Source organism: Bos taurus, chromosome 5 (assembly GCF_002263795.3).
Source record: "Bos taurus isolate L1 Dominette 01449 registration number 42190680 breed Hereford chromosome 5, ARS-UCD2.0, whole genome shotgun sequence".
NCBI classification, from domain to species: Eukaryota; Metazoa; Chordata; class Mammalia; order Artiodactyla; family Bovidae; genus Bos; species Bos taurus.
In genome coordinates this window covers 43,236,069-43,257,967 of record NC_037332.1, presented here as the reverse complement: position 1 = coordinate 43,257,967, position 21,899 = coordinate 43,236,069, and the positions used below count along the sequence as shown (strand labels likewise).

The 21,899-nt window shown below is 37.5% G+C and overlaps 2 protein-coding genes across 9 annotated transcripts in view; one reads left to right on the top strand and one right to left on the bottom strand.

Moving 5' to 3' along the window:
- The window catches only part of LOC107131684 (atherin), a 58,731-nt gene extending 42,588 nt beyond the window's left edge, over positions 1-16,143 (bottom strand). The window contains exon 1 of the mRNA XM_059887266.1: positions 16,099-16,143. Within this exon, the coding sequence (XP_059743249.1) occupies positions 16,099-16,143 (45 nt within the window). The remainder of the gene's footprint in view (positions 1-16,098) is intronic.
- Positions 1-21,899, top strand: part of CNOT2 (CCR4-NOT transcription complex subunit 2) — a 132,156-nt gene that overhangs the window by 8,479 nt on the left and 101,778 nt on the right. The window lies entirely within an intron of this gene.

Below are 21,899 nucleotides of genomic sequence, written 5' to 3'. Positions count from 1 at the left end.
CCAAATGAACTGTTTTTAAATAAAAAAGATTCCCTAAGAATGCAATTTGAGCAAATTACTACTTTGATGGATACACCGTGTACCTTTTTATTTTTTTTCCATAGCAGAAGTATGTTATTCTGCATGATGACCTGCAGCTGCCCAAGTTGCCTAATTGTTGTTGAGTTTTTGACTGAATAAAATGGAACTGATTTTAACTATTTCCTATTAAAGAGAGTTATATTGTGCTGGAATTTTACATGATTTTGTTGAAGTCTCTGGTACTCACCAGCCTGAATTGGAATCAGCAGTTATGTTTTAAATTAGCTGTGTGACTTATCCTGTCTAAACTTCAGGTTTCTCATTGGGAAAATGTGGATAGGTAGACTGTATTTACCTCAAAGGTTGATATAATGCATAAAGGCTCTTGTGGGGTTTTTTGTTTGTTTTTTTGGAGTGAGGTTGCAAGTTAAAGATATGCTTCTGAAGCAAATGAGAATTAGCCACAATTTATTTCATAGAGTGCTGTATGCTCTTTTTGTATTGAATTCATAAATGTAAACTAGAAGAGTGCAGTTTTGTTCTTACATGTTTTTCCTACCAAGAAATTTGTTTAGATGACATTGTGTTAAGGGTCATATGTAATACTTTGAGTAACATAGATCCATCTTAGCATTTCTCTGTCTGACACATTTGGCACGGTGCATGGCACATAATATGCTATGCTGTGCTATGCTATGCTAAGTCATTTCAGTCGTGTCCGACTCTCTGCGACCCCATAGACGGCAGCCCACCAGGCTCCCCCGTCCCTGGGATTCTCCAGGCAAGAACACTGGAGTGGGTTGCCATTTCCTTCTCCAGTGCAGGAAAGTGAAAAGTGAAAGTGAAGTCGCTCAGTCATGTCCGACTCTTTGTGACCCCATGGATGGCAGCCTACCAGGCTCCTCTGCCCATGGGATTTTCCAGGCAAGAGTACTGGAGTGGGGTGCCACTGCCTTCTCCAATCCCATTTAGCAAAAGAAATTATTAAATACCTATTACGTGCCTGGAGAAGGCAGTGGCACCCCACTCCAGTACTCTTGCCTGGAAAATCCCATGGGCAGAGGAGCCTGGTAGGCTGCCGTCCATGGGGTCGCACAGAGTCGGACACGACTGAAGCGACTTAGCAGCAGCAGCAGCAAATGGGATAAGTCTTAACAGGGAGAGCACTGAGTTAGGACTCATACTGTGTCTACCACTTAGGACTTGAATTATGTCAGGGTATCTATAACACAGAGAAGGTGATGGCACCCCACTCCAGTACTCTTGCCTGGAAAATCCCATGGACGGAGGAGCCTGGTAGGCTGCAGTTAATGGGTCGCTAAGAGTTGGACACGACTGAGCGACTTCACTTTCACTTTTCACTTTCATGCATTGGAGAAGGAAATGGCAACCCACTCCAGTGTTCTTGCCTGGAGAATCCCAGGGACGGGTGGGGAGCCTGGTGGGCTGCCGTCTATGGGGACGCACAGAGTCAGACACGACTGAAGTGACTTAGCAGCAGCACAACAAGTTTCTTCGCTGTGCTTCAGTTTTCATCTCCTTAAAATGAATAAAATATCTTCTTTTAGACTTATTTAGAAGGTTAAATGGAGGAGGAAATGGCACAGTTCAGTTCAGTCGCTCAGTCATGTCCGACTCTTTGTGATCCCATGAATCGCAGTATGCCAGGCCTCCCTGTCCATCACCAACTCCTGGAGTTCACTCAAACTCATGTCCATCGAGTCGGTGATGCCATCCAGCCATCTCATCCTCTGTCGTCCCCTTCTCCTCCTGCCCCCAATCCCTTCCAGCATCAGGGTCTTTTCCAGTGAGTCAACTCTTTGCATGAGGTGGCCAAAGTATTGGAGTTTCAGCTTTAGCATCAGTCCTTCCAATGAACACCCAGGACTGATCTCCTTTAGGATGGACTGGTTGGATCTCCTTGCAGTCCAAGGGACTCTCAAGAGTCTTCTCCAACACTACAGTTCAAAAGCATCAATTCTTTGGCGCTGAGCTTTCTTCACAGTCCATCTCTCACATCCATACATGCCCACTGGAAAAACTATAGCCTTGACTAGATGGACCTTTGTTGGCAAAGTAATGTCTCTGCTTTTGAATATGCTATCTAGGTTGGTCATAACTTTCCTTCCAAAGAGTAAGCACTCTTTTAATTTCATGGCTGCGATCACCATCTGTAGTGATTTTGGAGCCCCCCAAAATAAAGTCTGATACTGTTTCCACTGTTTCCCCATCTATTTGCCGTGAAGTGATGGGACCAGATGCCATGATCTTTGTTTTCTGAATGTTGAGCTTTAAGCCAACTTTTTCACTCTCCACTTTCACTTTCATCAAGAGGCTTTTTAGTTCCTCTTCACTTTCTGCCATAAGGGTGGTGTCATCTGCATATCTGAGGTGATTGATATTTCTCCCGGCACTCTTGATTCCAGCTTGTGCTTCTTCCAGCCCAGTGTTTCTCATGATGTACTCTGCATAGAAGTTAAATAAGCAGGGTTACAATATACAGCCTTGACGTACTCCTTTTCCTATTTGGAACCAGTCTGTTGTTCCATGTCCAGTTCTAACTGTTGCTTCCTGACCTGCATAGAGGTTTCTCAAAGAGGCAGGTCAGGTGGTCTGGCATTCCCATCTCTTTCAGAACTTTCCACAGTTTATTGTGATCCACAGAGTCAAAGACTTTGGCATAGTCAATAAAGCAGAAATACGCCACTCCAGTATTCTTGCCTAGAGAATCCCAGGGACAGAGGAACCTGGTGGGCTTCTGTCCGTAGGGTCGCACCGAGTCGGATACAACTACAGTGACTTAGCATGCGTGCATGCATCGGAGAAGGTAACGGCAACCCACTCCTGTGTTCTTGCCTGGAGAATCCCAGGGACAGAGGAGCCTGGTGGGCTGCTGTCTATGGAGTCGCACAGAGTCAGACACGACTGATGTGACTTAGCAGGAAGGTTAAATATAGTGCAAAACACCTGACAATAGGTTCTTAGCAGTGTTGGTTCCTATCTCAGAAATCTGAGGAGGAAGTTCAGAAGAAATACTTAACATGGCACCTATCATTTACTTTCTAGAAGTTGAGCAGGGTTTGAGTATGTGCTCATCTTTAATGGAGGGATAATATGTTATTTTCAAGAGACTACAACACTTGGATTCAGAAGATGGGTTCTAGCTGGATTCCATGAATTTGTTAGCTCTTTGCCTGTGCAGGTTGGTATTGGATAACTTCAACCTTTTAGTCACTTACCTCCTAATGTTGCTGATGAGAACTGAGATGTTAAAAGCAAAAATGTTTGACTAATTATAAAGCATATGAAAGTATAAAGTCCTGATTAATAGTGGTTGTAATGAAACTAGTTTCTTAAGTTGTGTGGTTCAGTTACTCATTCATTCACTTCTTGTACCTTGTGGTACTTCAGTATTCATGTGATTTGTCCTTTATTTTTATTTAATTAAATATTTGGCTATTGTACTGGGGAGTTGGAAGAGTGGGGAAAAAATGATTCTGCTGTGTTTCAGAGTAGGCCAGTTAATATTTGGATATTTTTTGCATGCTGAATTCCTGATACTTTCTGTGTGTACGTATATATGACAGGAAGTCTACCTTTCTCATCATTCGCTCTTCATTAAGGATGAAAGATTTCGAATTAGAATATTTTCCCCCTAGGTTCTGTAACCTGTATGTTTTCTCCTTATCATTGTTAGCCAAACATATTTTTGTGAACATCATGCTGTTTTTTTCCTATAAATGAAATTCATTTGTAAGTTATGATTAAGAGCATTGAGAAGTCAGTACAGTAGTTTGAAATTGTTGTATATTCTCTGCGTTATGTAATGTGTATGAGTAACTTTAAAGATCTGTTGGATACTTAGCGTTTGGGAGCATTAAAATAAATACCATATAAGGAAAGTGAATAGTACTAAGTAGCTGCAGTAGCAGGAAAGTGAATCACAGAGTAATGAATTTGGAAAATGATTGTGTATTGAAGAGGAACGTTGTTTGTTGTTTCCACTCACCGTGTTTGTATGTGTGTTAAAAAGCACTCCATTTTGTGTGTGTGTTTACTCCCTATTATTTAAGTAACACAAGTTAGTGTGAAAATTTTAGACAATCTGGAGAAGTATATAAAAAGAGAAAAACCATCCAGAGACAATCACTCTTCCCATTTTGTTACAGGGAAATTGGGCTATTCCTACTGATTTTTTTAAAACATTTATGTAATAAACATTTTCCACTGTCTAATATTTATTCAAAATGTGATTAAGAGATAGTTTCAGTAAATAATTATTACACAAATATGAGACAAAGTTGTGTGTTCAGTCACTGTGTTTTGTCTGACTCTTTGCAGCCCCATAGACCACAGCATGCTGGGCTCCCCTGTTTACTATCTCCTGGAGTTGGCCCAAATTCATGTCCATTGAGTTGATGATGCCATCCAACCATCTCATTCCTCTGTCACCCTTTTCTCCTCCTGCCTTCAGTCTTTCTCAGCATCAGTGTCTTTTCCAGTGAGTCAGCTCTTCCCATCAGATGGCCAGAATATTTGAGCTTCATCAGTCCTTTTGATGAATACTTGGGGTTTAGTTCCTTTAGGGTTGACTGGTTTGATCTCTTTGCTGTCCAAGGGACTCTCAAGAATCTTCTGCAGCACCACAGTTCAAAAGCATCAGTTCTTGGGCTCTCAGCCTTCTTTGTGGTCCAACTCTCATATCTGTACATGACTACTGGAAAAACTGTATCTTTGACTAGACAGACTTGTTGGCAAAGTGATGCCTTTGCTTTTCAATATGTTGTCTGGGTTTGTCATAGCTTTCCTTCCAAGGAACAAGTGTCTTTTAATTTTGTGGCTGCAGTCACCATCCACAGTGATTTTGAAACCTAAGAAAGTAAATTCTGCCACTGTTTCCACTTTTTCCTCATCTATTTGCTGTGAAGTGATGGGATCGGATGCCATGATCTTAATTTTCTGAATGTTGAGTATTAAGCCAGCTTTTTCACTTTCTTCTTCCACCTTCATCAAGAGGCTCTTTAGTTGCTCTTCATTTTCTGTCATTAAAGTGGTGTCATCTACATATTTGAGGTTGTTGATATTTCTTCTGGCAAATAAAAGTTGTTGGTATTTCTCACAGAAATAAAGTTAGCAAACATATGATGGTACTTTGCATACCCTCCACTAGCAAACCACCTATTATTTTCCAATTCATCCATGGATATCAAATCAAAGCCTATAACATATGTTGTTCAGTCGCTCAGTCATGTCTGACTCTTTATGACCCCATGGACTGCAGCAGGCTTCCCCGTCCTTCACCATCTCCCAGAGTTTGCTCAGAATCATGTCCGTTGAGTTGGTGATACCATCCAACTATCTTATCTTCTGTTGCTCCCTTCTCCTCCTGCCCTCAATCTTTCCCAGTGTCAGAGTCTTTTCTGATGAGTCAGCTCTTCTCATCAGGTGGCCAAAGTATTGGAGCTTTGGACTATATCTATGGGATGCATATTTAAATTGCCTGTTCACGGAAGTCCTCCCCTAGAAGGTGATGCGAGTCGGGGAGCAATCTTCTGCATGTTCAAGAGAAAGGGATTCCAGGAAGGGACAAAAACAGGAGCAAATGCCCTGGGAAAGGTTGTTTTATGATTTGATGTCTTACGATTGAAAAATTGCAAGAGGTGTATGTGACTGGGGTGTGGTGAGAAAGGAGAAAGGTAGACAGATGGAGAAAAGGTAGATGGATGACTTATTTAAAGGTAAGCCAGGGAAGATTTTATAAAACCATCAAAAGTTCTTTGGCTTTTACTTTCCGTACAGTGATCTTATCTGTACTCTTCACAATTATTATATATACAAAATTAGTTGAATACCTCTCATTTTATAGTTGATTAAGTAAAGGTTCTATAGGACAACCTATAATTCACTTCTCCAAGTTCATACAGCTAATGGGTAGCAGAACTAAGATTAAAAACTTTGGGGTTTTTTTTTTTTTTTTTTTTACTTCAGAGCTTACTACTTTTTCATCACACTATTATTCTTGCTCTGCCATGTTTCTAGAGACGTTCACTTTTTTGCTGCCTCAAACCAGTATCCGTAGTGTGGATTTAAGTTGAGTGTTTATGCATCTGTATATGACTGAGAGAAAAAAAGAACAACAAATCTCAGAAAATATTTTCCTTACTGCAAGGTGCATTCAGGTGTTTTCTGTTACATATCATGTCTTTAAACATGCTAGTTTTGACTCACTGAATTGATTTCATGGCCCACTGTTAGAGTACATAGTTTAAAATCATAGCACCATGTCTTTTTGGAATGCCAGAAGTTCATATTTCTCTGGCTTGGAATTATGCTAAGAGTAGCTGCTTTGTTTGTTTAAGAAGCATTTGTTATACCTATAGAAAGTGAATAAGTAAAAGTATTAGTTGCTCAGTTGTGTCCAACTCTTTGAGACCCCATGGACTGTAGCCCATCAGGCTTATTGGTCCTTGGGATTCTCCAGGCAGGAATACTGGAGATTGTCCAAGAGATCTTCCCGACTCAGGAATCAAACCTAGGTCCCCTGCATTGCAGGTAGATTCTTTAAAGTCTGAGCCACCAGGGAAACAAGCCCTTGTATCTATAGAACTAGCTGTTAAATTGGGAAGCAAGATGTAATGCAGTTAGTAGAGTATAAAAATATATATGTAACATTTGAAGGTTCATGTGTGATTTAAATTCCTTGTAGAAAAACTATAACTTAGTAAGGAAACTTTAGTTGGATGAAAATAAATCTTGTAGTAAGAGGACAGGACAGTTACAACCAGGCAGCTAATGATGCAAGTTCTACCACAACTAATTTCTGTCAAATGTTTATTGTACTAAGATTTTTTTTTAAAGCATGTTAATTCGCTGCCTGAACATTTTAGAAAGATTTAAAATGTGTATACATGTATCTCCTATTAAGATTTTGCTCCTTCTCAGGGCAAGATATTCATTTTGATATCTGTAGGAACTACTGCCATTTTTTAATTTCAGGTTTTTTCTTGGCATTTGTATTTTTAAATCAACTTTGTCAAGGAAGTTTACATGTAATACAAGGCACATCCATTTAAGTTTTTTTTTTTTTTTCCACAAAGAGTTTTAACAAACTTATATATACCTGTGTAAGCGTCACCACAGTCCAGATACAAACATGCCCATCATACCCAGAGTTCATTATTCCAGGCAGTCCTTATTTGTAGCCATAGACAAACCACTAATCTGCTTTTTGTCCCTATAGATTAGAATTGTTTTTAGAGATTTGAACAAATGGAATTGTACAATATGCATTCTTTCTGTGTCTGACATCTTTTGCTCAGCATAACATTTTGATTTTTTTGGTGTTGTTTCATGTATCAATCACTCATTTCTTTTGGATAGTTTTCTGTTGTGCTAACTGGGCCTAAAAACATTGATTGAATTTATTGATTGAATGAATGGATATTTAGTATAGTGAGTATCCCTTCCTCCACAATTTTGCTGCATTTCTTCTGTCATGCTGCTGCTGCTGCTAAGTTGCTTCAGTCGTGTCCAACTCTATGCGACCCCATAGATGGCAGCCCACCAGGCTCCTCCGTCCCTGGGATTCTCCAGGCAAGACTGGAGTGGGTTGCCATTTCATTCTCCATCTTGTATCTTGAGAATGCTAAAATCTCTTCCAGATTGTGTGTATTGCTAGACTTAAATTTATGTATAGATTATGTGAAGGTGTGATTTAATAGTGAAAAATGCACAGAGTTTAGAGCTAAATGACTCTGACATGGAACCTTGTCCGTGTTCTCCCACCCTATAAGTATAGGCAAGTTACTTTACCTTTCTGGAGTTCAGTTGCCTTTTTTTTCTAAAGTGGATGTAATTATACTTGAATATTGCTGTAGTATTTAGGGTGTTATATGTAAACACTGTATGTAGACTTCTTGTAACAATGGTAATGTGACTCAAGTGATGATTCTTGGGTGGTGATGTCTAACATCTGCTTTTTATCTACTAACAATTGTGCCAACCCACAGAGTTGCAATTTTGTATTTTTTATTAGTCTTCATTAGTGGCTTGAAGAAGCACATGTTTATGCTTGCAAAAAGTTTCATATAGTGAAAGTGATTAAAGTCTTGATTAGTTTACTTTAGGTTACAAAACTGTAGGTTTCTGCTAATTAAAGTTGTAATAAAAATGACAATTCGTAAAACTTTTTTTAACAGCTTGGAAAGCTTAGTAAAATATAAGGAAGGGGGAAAAACCAATAAGATCAACTCTTCCTTATTGTGGATAATTTTTTCAAAGAGTAATATGCTCTTGGGGAGTAAGCAGTCAGGAAACTAGTATTTTTTTAGTATGTTCTGTAGTAAGTGCTTTTCACACACAGTTTATTCATTCAGCAAATTTTAATTAATGCCTACTAGGTACCAGATGGAAAATCCCATGGACGGAGGAGCCTGGTAGGCTGCAGTCCGTGGGGTCGCTAAGAGTCGGACACGACTGAGCAACTTCACTTTCACTTTTCACTCTCATGCATTGGAGAAGGAAATGGCAACCCACTCCAGTGTTCTTGCCTGGAGAATCCCAGGGACGGGGGAGCCTGTTGGGCTGCCATCTGTGGGGTCGCACAGAGTCGGACACGACTGAAGCGACTTAGCAGCAGCAGCAGGAGCAGGTACCAGATACTTTTCTAAGACATAATTCACTTTGTGGATTATTAATTTTTAATTCCCCTGTATGTTTGTTGAATGCAATAATATTTTTATTTGGTCTTGAAATTGAGGAGTTAATGTGGCTTTTAGCAAATTAAATCAGTGTGTATTTGTGGCCAAAGATAATTTTAAATTTACCTAAATAATTAAAAGGCTAATAAAACTTATATTTTGACCATAAACAATGATTATGCTTGTATCAAATTAGGCTTGATCTTTGGAAAGAAAAAATTAAAATGGTAGAGGAATAATAGTAAATTTTGCTAATTGTATATAGTATATAGAAACTTCGGAATTAAGATGCCAAATTTTGGAGGATATCTTTTGGTGGTTTTTTTTTTTTTTCACTACAAAATTTTAGTTTGCCAATATGTTACATTTTTTAAAAACAATTTTTACAAAGTAAGTCTAGTTGATTTATTGTCTTGTTGGTAATTGTTTAAACCAGATATTGATAACTTTTTAACTGTACAATCAATAGGAGAAAAGATATTACATGAAAACAAAGCAGGATGTTCATTCTGGAAACATGTCATGTAGAAGAAAGAAGTTAATAGAACAGGTACAAAGTGGAAATAAGTGGGGATACACATGATGATGAAAGTGGGACAGATACTAAGTTGTGCCTTTGAAGACAGAAAAAAAATGAGTCAAGATCCTTAAAAACTAGTATTAGTTTTTAGGCATTAAGGTAGACTAGAAACATTTTCATTTAGGCTTGTGGTTCTTAATGCTGAGTGCTTTATACCCTATGGGGTCAATGAAGATAGGAGTGTGTTTTTTACTTCACTGTTTAAAAAATCAAGCCCAATTAAAATCAGTCTTCTTGGGTTCTCATAAACAGCATATCAGTTTATGATAATAGTGATCATTTTCTGTAGATTAAAATACCTTGGTTAGTTACATGTATTTATTAAAGAGAGAAAAGCTATTTTATTTAATCGGATGATAAATAGAAAATAATTTTGAGTCCTTATTGAATCGGTGAGCTTTTTTATACGTACACACATACACATACACCCTCATCCTTTGAATGACTTCTCAGTTGTAATCTCAAAAAGTAATTCCTGATTACTTTTATCCAGTTTACCTTTTGCAATATTATAATACTCTCTGTTTGGCTTAACATTTATCAGTATCAAAAATCATTTCTGGGGACTTCTCTGATGGTCCAGTGGCTAAGACTCTGCGCTACCAATACCAGGGGCCTGGGTTCCATCCCTGATCTGGTAACTAGATCCCATATGCTGCAACTAAGAGTTCACCTGTCGCAACTGAAGAACCTGAATGCTGCAACAAAGACTGAAGATCGTGCAGTGCCTCAGCTATAAGTCCAGGTGCAGCCAAATAATTTAATAAATATTTTTTTAAAAAGTCATTTCTGTTCATTATTTGTTAGCTAGAAGAAAATTCCATGAGAGCAGGTATCTCCCTGCCTCATTTCTACTTAGTATCTTGACTATTTCTAGCACCTAGAGCAGTGTTACATTTTGCCAGCAATGTGTAAGGGATCCAGTTTTTCCATTTCCTTGCCAATACTTGTCTATTTGTGTGAATATAGCCATTCTTGTGTGTTTGAGCTCATTGTGGTTCTTACTTGGATTTTCCTAATGACTGATGGAAATCTGTTTCTCTTTATTAAAAAAATCCTTTGGGAATTTTGCTTGGCATTGTATTTAATTGATCTGTTGATCAATTAGGAGAGAGTTGACATCTTAATTATACTGCTTTCCAACCCTTAGACATAGTATGTCTTTAAAAGTTTTGTTGCTTTAAGCATATAGAATTTTCACCTTTTGATAAATTTATAACTATGCATTTTATATTTATACCTGAATGTCTAATTTGGGGGACACTATTTGGAGCTATAATATATTACCTACTGGGACGACCCCCTGGAGAAGGAAATGGCTACCCATTCCAGTATTCTTGCCTGGAGAATCCCATGGACAAAGGAGCCTGGTGGGCTACAGTCCCGAAGAGTTGGACACAACTGGGCAACTAACACTTTCACTTCACTTTCACTTCCATATAGAAATAGGATTTTGTTCATACTTTGATCATGCTTTTGACCTTGCAAAACTTACATAGTAATTCTAGGAGCTTTTTTATAGGTGGTTTAGCATATTTTGCTCAGGCAGTCCATGTCATCTGCAGACAGGGAAGATTTGTTTTTTCTGTTTTTCCCATCTTTGTTGTTTGTCTGTTCTTTTCTTTTCTTTCTTTTTTTTTTGGAATTATCGCACTGCCTGGAACATCCTTGCCTGATTTGCAGTCTTAAAGTGTAAACAGTTTCATAGAGTTACAATTCATCTACCATGTTTTAACTCACCCATGTAAGATTGTACAGTTCAGTGGTTTTTAGTATTTTCTTACAGCTTTGTAACCACCGCCACAGTTAATTTTAGAACATTTTTCTCACCTCAGAAGAACTCATACCCTTTAGCTGGCTCTCCCCGTTTCTTTCCAACCCCCACCTCCACCAACTTAAGCAGCCACAGATCTCCTTCCTGTCTCTGTACATTTTCCTGTCCTGTACATTGCACATAAATGGAATATATGATCGTTTGTAACTGGCTTCTTTCACTTGGCATAATGTTTTCAAAGCTCATACATGAGGAAATATTTATTAGCATCTTAATCCTTTTATTTCTGTAGAATATGTCACAGAATGGGTGTATCCCGTTTTATTTATGTGTTTATCAGTTGATGGACATTTTGATTGTTTCTCCTTTTTGACTATTATGAATAATGGTGCTGTGAACAACATGTGCAAGTTTTTGTGTACGTATATGTATTTCTCTTGGCTACATACATAGTAGAATTGTTTGGTCAAATGATGATTCTTTGTTTAATTTCTTGAATTGTCAGGCTGTTATCCAAAGCTGCTGTACCATTATATATTTCCACCAGCAATATGTGAGGGTTTTAGTTTCTACAGATTCTGGCAAATGCTTGTTATTGTTTGTGTTTTTATTGTTCTCATCCTCCTATGTATGATGTAGATAGTTCACTTAAAAATTATCCTGGTGGTTAATGACATCAAATTTTGTGTGTGTGTGTACATATTTGGCCACAAATATGTGTGTGTTCTTTGGGAAAAAATGTCTATTCAGATCCAGATCCTTTGTCTATTTTTAAATTAGTTTTAAGCCAGTTTGTCTTTTTATTAACCAGTTGTAGCAGTTCTTTATTTTAGGTACAAATTCCTTTAATTTTTCTAATATTTCTCCCATTCTCTGGGTTTTATTTTTGCTTGTTAAATGGTATAATTTTCATCAGAAAAGTTTTATATTTTGATGAAATACAGCATATTATTTTGTTGTTCATTCATGTTGAGAACTTAAGGTCTTGAAGATTTATTCCTATGTTTTCTCAGAGTTTCACCTTATGTATTTATATTTATGGGCCATATGAGTACATTTTGTATGTGATTTAAGAAAATGGGTCCAACTTTTTCTTCTCCGTGTGGGTATTAAGTTGTCCCAGCACTATTTGTTGAAAAGACTATACTTTTCCCCATTGAATTATCTTGGCATCCCATCTAAAACAAAATGACTATAAAATGTGAGGGTTTTTCTAGACTAAATTCTTCTTTATTGCCATATCTATCATCATGCCAATATGTCTGTTGCATTGTGAAATCTTCAAGTTTGGAAGAATGAATCCTTCAACTTTGTTCTTTTTTCAAGATAGTTTTTATTAGTCTGAGTCCATTGAATTTCCATGTGAATTTTTGAAGTAGTTTGTCATTTTCTTCAGAGAAGCCAGATTGTTTTGAGTTAGCAGATCAGTTGGGGAGTATTGCATCTTACTTGCTCTGATCTGTGTGCTGTCATTTCCATTTACACAGTTGATCTTTAGGTTTTTCAACAATGTTTTGTAGTTTTCAGAAGATAAGTCTTGTAATTCTTTTGTTAAACTCATTACTAAGTAATTCATTCTCTTTGATGCTTCATAAATGGCATTGTTTTCTTAATTTCATTTTCAGATTAGAAATGCAGTTGATTTTTGCATATTTATTTTGTACTCTGCAAACTTGCTGAACTCATTTACTAACTGTTATAAAATCTATTACAGAAAGTTTCCAACTTATGATTGTTCAATTTGAGTTTTCAACTTTGCAGTGGTACAAAAGCAATCAAGTAGAAACTGTATTTACAGTTTTGAATTTTGATCTTTTCCCAGGCTAGCGATATTTAGTAGGAAACTAGTGATGCTGGGCAGCAGCAACAGCAAACCAGCAACTCCCTGTCAGCCACTTAGTCTTGAGGGGAAGCAACCAATACCTTTTTATTGTGCTTTGAAGATATTTTGTGTTTTACAAATTGAAAGTTTGTTGCAACTCTGTGTTAAGTAAATCTGTTGGTGCCAATTTTTCCAACATTTGTTCACTTTGTGTCTCTGTGTCAGACTTCAATAAATCTTAATATTTTAAACTTTTTTATTGTTATTGTATTTCTTATGTGATCTGTTATCCGTGATCTTTTATGATACTATTGCCAAAAGATTATGACTTACTGAAGCCTCTGATGGTTAGCATTTTTTAGCAATAAAGTATTAATTGAAATAAAATTGATTTACAGTGTTGAATTAATTTCAGGTGTACAGTAAAGTGACTCAGATATGTGTGTGTGTGTGGATATGAATTTGAGCAAATTTGAGCACTCAATGGACATGAATTTGAGCAAACTCCAGGAGATAGCGAAGGACAGGAAAGCCTGGTGTGCTGCAGTCCCTGGGGTTGCAAAGAGTCAGATATGACTGAGTGACTGAACAACAACTACATTTCCATTGAGTCAGTGATGCCATCCAACCGTCTCATCCTTTATCACCCCCTTGTCTCACCCTCAGCCTTTTGCAGCATCACGGTCTTTTGGTCGTTTCCAGTGAGTTGGCTCTTCGCATCAGGTGGTGAGAGTACTGGAGCTTCAGCTTCAGTGTTAGTCCTTCCAGTAACTATTCAGGGTTGATTTCCTTTAGGATTGACTAGTTTGATCTTGCAGTGCAAGGGACTTTCAACAGTTCTCCAGTACCACAATTCAAAGGCATTAATTCTTGGGTGCTCAGCCTTCTTTATGGTCCATCTCTCACATCCGTACATGACTACTGGAAAAACCAGTAGTCTAGCTTTGACTAGATGGACCTTTGTTGGCAAAGTGACATCTCTGCCTTTTAATACGCTGTCTATGTTTGTCATGGCTTTTTTTGCAAGGAGCAAGCATCTTTTAATTTTGTGGCCGCAGTCACCATCCACAGTAATTTTGGAGCCCAAGAAAATAAAATCTGCCACCATTTCCACTATTTTCCCATCTGTTTGCCATGAAGTGATGGAATAGGATGCCATAATCTTAGTTTTTGAGCGTTGAGTTTTAAGCCAGCTTTTTCACTCTCCTCCTTCACCTTCATCAGGAGGCTCCTTAGTTCCTCTTTGCTTTCTTACATAAGGTGGTGTCATCTGCATATCTGAGGCTGTTGCTGTTTCTCCCAGCAATCTTGATTCCAGCTTGTGCTTCATTCAGCCTGGCATTTCACATGATATACTCTGCATATAAGTTAAATAAGAGAGTGATGGTGTACAGCCTTGACGTACTCCTTTCCCAATTTTGAACCAGTCCATTGTTTCATGTCCAGCTGTTCTAACTGTTACTTCTTGACCTGCATACAGGTTTCTCAGAAGGCAGAAAAGGTGGTCTGCTATTCCCATCTCTTTAAGAATTTCCCACAGTTTGTTGTGATCCACATAGTCTAAAGTTTTAGCATAATCAATAAAGCAGAAGTAGATGTTTTTCTGGAATTCCTTGCTTTCTCTCTGATCCAGTGAATGTTGGCAATTTGATCTCTGGTTCTTCTGCCTTTTCTAAATCCAGCTTGTACATCTTGAAGGGTTTTTGTGTGTGTATGTGTGTATATATATATGTATGTATATGTATATATACACACACACACAAACATATATATGTATGTACACCACATCTTTATCCATTCTTCTGTTGATGAACATTTAGATTGTGTTATTTATATTTTTGCAGTCTGACACTGCCTTTTGACTGGATTCTTTAATTGTTTACATTTAATGTAGTTAAATGTTACTAATGTAGTAAGATATACATGTTACTAATGTAGTAATAGTAATGTAGTAGTAATGTAGTAGTAATATCTTACTACTAATGTAGTAATAGTAATGTAGTAGTAATGTAGTAGTAATATCTTACTACTAATGTAGTAAGATATAAAATCTGCCATTTTGCTGTTTTCTGTATGTTTTCATATCTTGTCTGATGTTTTGTTCCGCCTCTACTGCTTTCTAATTTTACATCAAATGGTGTTTTTCTAGTATAACATTTTAGATCCTCTAATGTTATTTTCACCATATTCTTTTGTATTATTTTCTTAGGAGTTGCGCTCAGGCTTACTGTATTCTTACTAGAATTTACTCTAGACACACTAGTTTTAATTCTAGTGAGATACAGAAATTTTATTCCTATACAGCTCTCTCTTCTCCCTTTTTGTGCTGTTATACATATGACAGCTAAATATTTTACAAACTCAACAGTATGTTGTTATTATTTCATATGTTTTTATCTTATTCAAGAAACTGAGAGAAGGGTGAGCAAATATAGTCCCAAAATAAGGCTTGTCTTTTATTTTCTTGAATTTGATTTGCTAATATTTTGTTGAGGATTTTTACTCTATTTTTTTTTGAGGGATATTGGTCTTACAGGTTTTTTTTTTTTTTTTCTCCTTACATTGTCTTTGGTTTTGGTATCCATGTGAAGGTAGTGTCATAAAAATGATAGGGATTATTATTTCCTGTCAATTTTGTTCTATTTTTCTGGAAGACATTGTGTCAGGTTGGCATTCTTTCTCTAGAAATCTTTGGAAGATTTACTGGTGAAACTGTCTGAACCTGGAGGAATTTAAGTGTGAATTCAATTTTTTCAATAGATTTAAGACTTTTCATGTTGTGTCTTAGTTTTAGAGATTAGAAGTCTGAAGTCAAGGTAGCAGCGGGTCCATGCTTCTTCTCAAGGCTCTAGGAGAGAACCTTTATTGCCTTTTCTGCCTTCTGGTTGTCAGAAATCCTTGATGTTCTTTGACTTACAGCTATGTCACTCATATTTTTGCCTCCATTTTCATTTGGTTATCTTTCTTTTCTGTATATCTCTATGTTTCTCTCTCCTTTTTCTTAAAAAGATACTAGTCATCGGATTTGGGGCCCCCACAAATCGAGAATTATCTTCTTTTAATTTGACTGCCTTGGTGAAGACTTTATTTCCAAATATAATTACATTCAGAGATACCAGGGGTTAGAACCTGAATATATCTTTATTGGTACACAACTCAACATGCTACACTTACTACAGTTTATAATCTTGTCCCCACATACCGCCCTTTCCTTACACTCATCTATGCTGTAGTTGTCTATCTGCATGGCTCACATACCCCTTCAGACAGTGATGCAAATTTTGCTTTAAGTTATCACACGTGTTTTAAAGAGGTTGAAAAGAAAAGACTAGGGATTGTTAGACTGTGCGTGCTAAGTTGCTTCAGCTGTGTCTGACTCTGTGCCCCTGTGGATTGTAGCCCTCAAGGCTCCTCTGTCCATGGGATTCTCCAGCCAAGAATACTGGAGTGGGTAGCCATTTTCCCCTCCAGGGTATTGAACCCTGTCTTTTAAGTCTCCTGCACTGCAGGCAGGTTCCTTACCACTTATGCCAGCTGGGAAGCCTGTTAAACTATGACTACAGGCCAAATACACCTGCCACCTGCTTTTGTAAAGGAAATTTTGCTGAGATACAGCCACACCTGTTAGTTTATTGTCTGTTGGTTCTCTTGTGTTGCAAGTGCAGAATTGGTTATTTACAACAGATTTTTTTGGCCTGCAAAGCCTAAAAAACATTTATCATCACAGTGGTCCTTTATAGAAGAGTTTGCCGTCTCCTGGTGTGTTGTTCAGTCGCTCAGTTTTGTCCAGCTCTTTGCAACCCCAAGGACTGCAGCATGCCAGGCTTCCCTGTCCTTCACCATCTCTCAGAATTTGCTCAAACTCATGTCCATTGAGTTGGTGATGCCATCCAACCATCTCGTCCTCTGTCATCCCCTTCTCCTCCCACCTTCAATATTTCCCAGCATCACGGTCTTTTCTAATGAGTCAGTTCTTCGCATCAGGTGGCCAGAATATTGGAGCTTCAGCATCAGCATCAATCCTTCCAGTGAATATTCAGGACTAATTTTTTTTTTAGGATTGACTGGTTTGATCTCCTTGCAGTCCAGGGAGCTCTCAAGAGTCTTCTCCAACCCCACAGTTCAAAAGCATCAATTCTTCAGCCCTCAGCCATGTTTATGGTCCAACTCTCACATCTGTACATGATTACTGGCAAAACCATAGCTTTGACTAGACAGACCTTTGTTGGCAAAGTAGTGTCTCTGCTTTTAAAAATGCTGTCTAGGTTTGTCATAGCTTTTCTTCCAAGGAGCAAGCACCTTTTAATTTCATGGCTGCAGTCACCATCTGCAGTGATTTTGGAGCCCCCTAAAAATAAAGTCTGTCACTGTTTCCATTGTTTCCCATCTATTTGCTATGAAGTGATGGGACTGGATGCTGTGATCTTTGTTTTCTGAATATTGAGTTTTAAGCCACCTTTTTCACTCCTCTTTCACCTTCATCCAGAGGCCCTTTAGTTCCTCTTTCCTTTCTGCCGTTTTAAGTGAAAGAAAGTGAAGTTGCTCAGTCCTGTCTGACTGACCCCCTGGACTGTAGCCTACCATGCTCCTACGTCCATGAGATTTTCCTGGCAAGAGTACTGGAGTGAGTTGCCATTTCCTTCTCCAGGGGATCTTCCCAACCCAGGGATCGAACCTAGGTCTCCTGCATTGTAGGCAGATGCTTTACCATCTGTGCCACCAGGGAAATCTTTCTGCCATAAGGGTGGTATAATCTGCATATCTGACCTTATTGATATTTCTCCCGGCAATCTTGATTCCAGCTTGTGCTTCATCCAGCTTGGCATTTTGCATGATGTACTCTGCATATAAGTTAGATAAGCAGAGTGACTATACGCAGCCTTGATGTGCTCTTTTCCTAATTTTGAACCAGCATGTTGTTCTGTGTCAGGTTCTAACTGTTGCTTCTTAACCTGCTGTTATCATCAGGCTGGCCCTTTACAGAAAAGTTTGCCATCTCCTGGTCGATTATACATTGCCACGTATTTGCTATTTTTGTTGTTTTTCATTCAAGAAATTATAAGCTTAATTATTTACGTTTGCACAAAGAAACTTCCTGTTTTTAGAACAAGTTGTCTCATGATCTTGTCTTTTTTTTTCCTTTGAAGATGAATTTCACCGTCATTTTTTGAGGGATACTTTTGTTCCATCTAGAATTCTTAAGGTGACTGTTCTTTGCTTGGTAGCATTTAGCTAGAGTTGAGTAGTAGCAACTACCCTCTTTCTGTTGTTTCCTTGGTATGGATACTAACTGTTGTTTGATTTTTGCTGTTGTGCTTATGCTGTTTTACTTACTATCATAGATAAGGAGGAAAGTAAAAATTTCACTTTGCCCGTGTCCCTGTATAAAGTGGGAAAAACGACCAAGAAGTATATGTTTCAGGAAAAGTGGGAGAGACAATATATTTTAATAACGTTTGGAATATTTAGGTATTTAAACTATGCCTATGCATTCTGTGCAAAGAAGGTGTCACCTTTTTGTTTTCTTTCTTGTCTTTTTCAAGGTTTGTGTTGGCATGCCCTGTAGTAGAATTTATCTTCAATATGCTTTCACACCTCAGCCTATCCTTTTCTTTTGCAAACTAGCTCATCTTTCTATATAATTTCTCTCTTTAATAATATTTTGGCATGTATTTGCAGAGTCGTCTTTGCCCTGTCTTGCTTTGTTACAGCCAAGTCGCCTCAAGGTTAATTTAGCCTTGAATCCTGAGCCAGAAAACAGCAGATTCTGTATTCTCTGGTTCTGTCAGTAATTAGTTGTGTGTGTGACCTTGCACAGGGATGCTGTCACCAGACCACAATTTCTTTATCTCTGAAACAAGGAGTTTCAACTAAATGTGCTCTGAGGCTTTTTCTTGTTCTTAAATTGCTATGCTTCGTTATCCTCTGGAAAGTCTTATTCTTGCTCTGCAAGTCTCTCCCAGGTGTTCTTATCCTTTTTTGGGCCATGAATGCCTTTGATTCTCTGTTGACACATGTGGACCCTTTCTTAAAGTAATATTTTAATTGTGCAAAATTAAATATACATGCTGGTGAGGACACAGTTAGAATATGATTTTTAAGTAAAACTTTAAAACAAAATTTTAATTTACTTTTAAAAAGTAAATTCAGTGATGTGCATCTCAACAGTGTCCAATGGTGTAGAGTAATTTTTAGGCTAGTAATGCACATAAAGGAGAATTTGAGACTTGAAGCAGCTGAAGTGTTTTGAAAATATCTGTATTTTCTAATGGTAAAAAAATCACAGCTGTAGATAATCCCACTATGGCTTGCTGCTTACTGGTTTGTTTGTGTTTTTTTTGACACTTTTTAAAAATTGGGGTGTAATTGATTTATTAGTTTCAGTTATATAGCATGGTGATTCTAAATGTTTATAGATTATACTTCATTTGAATTTGAAATAATGGTTATATTTCCTGTGCTATAGAGTATATCCTTGTAGTTTTTTATATGTAGTAGTTTGTACCTTCTAATTCCCTGTCCTTTTCTTGTTCCTCCCTTCTCTCTTGTCATAGAGTTGCATGGTAACCACTAGTTTCTTCTCTGTGTCTTTTTCTGTATTGCTGTATTCATTGCTTTATTTTTAGGTTCCACAATAAGTGATAAGATACAGCATTTGTCTTCCTTTGACTTACTTTAGTAAGCATAATACCCTCCAGGTTCATCATTCATGTTATTTCCAGTGGCAAAATTTCATCCTTTTTTATGGCTGAATAGTACTCTGTTGTATATACACACACCACTTCATCTTTATCCAGTCATCTGTTGATGGATGCTTTTGTTGCTTGCTTATTTTGGCTCTTGTAAGTAATGCTGCTATAAATATGGAAGTGCAGGTATCAGTGCAAATTAGTGTTTCCATTTTCTTCAGATAAATACCGAAGAATGGAATTGGTAGATCATTGGTAGTTCTCTTTTTAGTTTTTTTTGAGGAAATTCCATACTGTTTTTTCACAGTGGCTGTCAAATTTACATTCCCATCAACAGAGTACAAGGATTCTCTTTTCTCCACATTCTTGCCAGCACTTGTTATTTGTGGTCTTTTTCATGATTATTGCTTATGTTTTTAATTAAAGATATGCTAAATATCAATTACAGATTAGTAGAATAAAGATGTAACTTTTTCCCATCCAGTTTCATACCCACTTGTGTTTGATCAACAAATTCTGCATTAATTTTTTTTAATTATTATTATTACTTTTGCTGTAGTGCACAGCTTGTAGGCTCTTAGTTACAGGAGTTGAACCTGGGCCACAGCAGTGAAAGCACTGAGTCCTAACCACTGGACTGCCAGGGAATTTCGAACAAACTAAATATTTTTAAAATCCAGATTAAAAACTCCTGCTCTTATTAGTCTGCCAGGACATTTAATTTAGTGTGTTAGGTGAACATAAACTGAGTTTAATAAACATTAAGTGCTTTTCTTAATGAATGAATATTACTGTTAAAGATGTGGATGTTATTGCCATTTGTAACTTTGTGGTGTTCATTGCTTTATAATTCTATGGAGAATAATTTGGAAACATAGTTTCTGACCCCAAGATCTGTACAAATTGGAGTTTTAATTCCAGAAATAAAATCTCTAGTTCTGTGCTTCTTATGGGTCCTTCTTTTCTTTCTTTTTTTGTTTTTAAAGATTTATTTATTTAGAGGTGCAGACTCTAGAGCATGTGCACCTAGTTGCCCTGCAGTGTGTGGGATCTTCCCGAACCAAGAACTGGACTTGTGCCCCCTGCTTTGGCAGGCAGATTCTTAACTACTAGACCACCGTGAAGTCCTTCATATGGGGATTTCTAATTGAAACCTCCATTTACTACCTGGGGTATAGTGAGTGAAAGTCACTTAGTCATGTCTGACTCTTTGAGACCCCATGAAACTGCACCCTGCCAGGCTCCTCTGTCCATGGAATTCTCTAGGCCAGAATACCGGAGTGGGTACCCATTCCCTTCTCCAGGAGATCTTCCCAACCCAGGGGTTGAACCCAGGTCTCCTGCATTGCAGGTGGATTCTTTACCAGCTGAGCTCCCAGGGAAGTCTTGGGATATAGTAAGGCTTGTTAAATATTTTGCTAGGAAGTAGAAAATAACATGATTATTAATATCAAGAGTATTTGGCTATTTTAATACTGAATAGTTGTTCCAGAATCTCTGATAAATTTCTACTTGAAATAATTTGTCCAGCTAATATTTCTTAAAAGAGAAAACAAATATTTTCTGTCAATGGAACTACTATAGTTAGCCTTGATATAACGTGATAAAATGAATTTGGCTGTTATGCAGATTAAGCAAATAATACATTTTGTGTGTATTGCCTGAACTTTTTGAATTGTGGGATTTTGTCATTTTTAATTCATTAACAGTAGAACAACTAAAGGTTGTAAAGGTTCTTTATAGTTTCTGTTCTCTTACTGCAGTGCTACTTGGCTGGAGTTGAGACTAAATAGATTCATACTCATACTTCCTTGACTCTAGGTTTACTTCCATTTTCTCTCCTGGAAACATTTGTCTAAGGTTTTTTTTTTTTTGGTAGGATTTCTTAGTTGCCTCCCCACCCCATCCCCCACTTCACATAAAAAAAGAATATATTTTTTGTTAAATACATAATCAGTCATATACAGAAATGTGTTTGTGACACGTGTCCTTAACAAAATTCCACTTAACTGACATGCTCTTAAACCATTGCTTTCAATTCCTGTAGTCTAGAGTGTTCTGAACACTTACAGCTAAAGAACCATTCTAGCTTACTTATGTACCGTTTGCCCTACTGGGCTAGGTATATGCTAAGAATCAGCTGTTTTTATGCCAGTGTTAATGCAACTTCTAACTTAAGTTATAAGCTACTGAAATAATGAGGTAGAAAGAACTGCTGTTTAAGCTGTTTGTGTATATGCTCTGGAAAAATAGGGTGGATGCATTGGAAAGACTTGACATAAAATGATTTAAAGATTACTGAAGGATTAAGTGT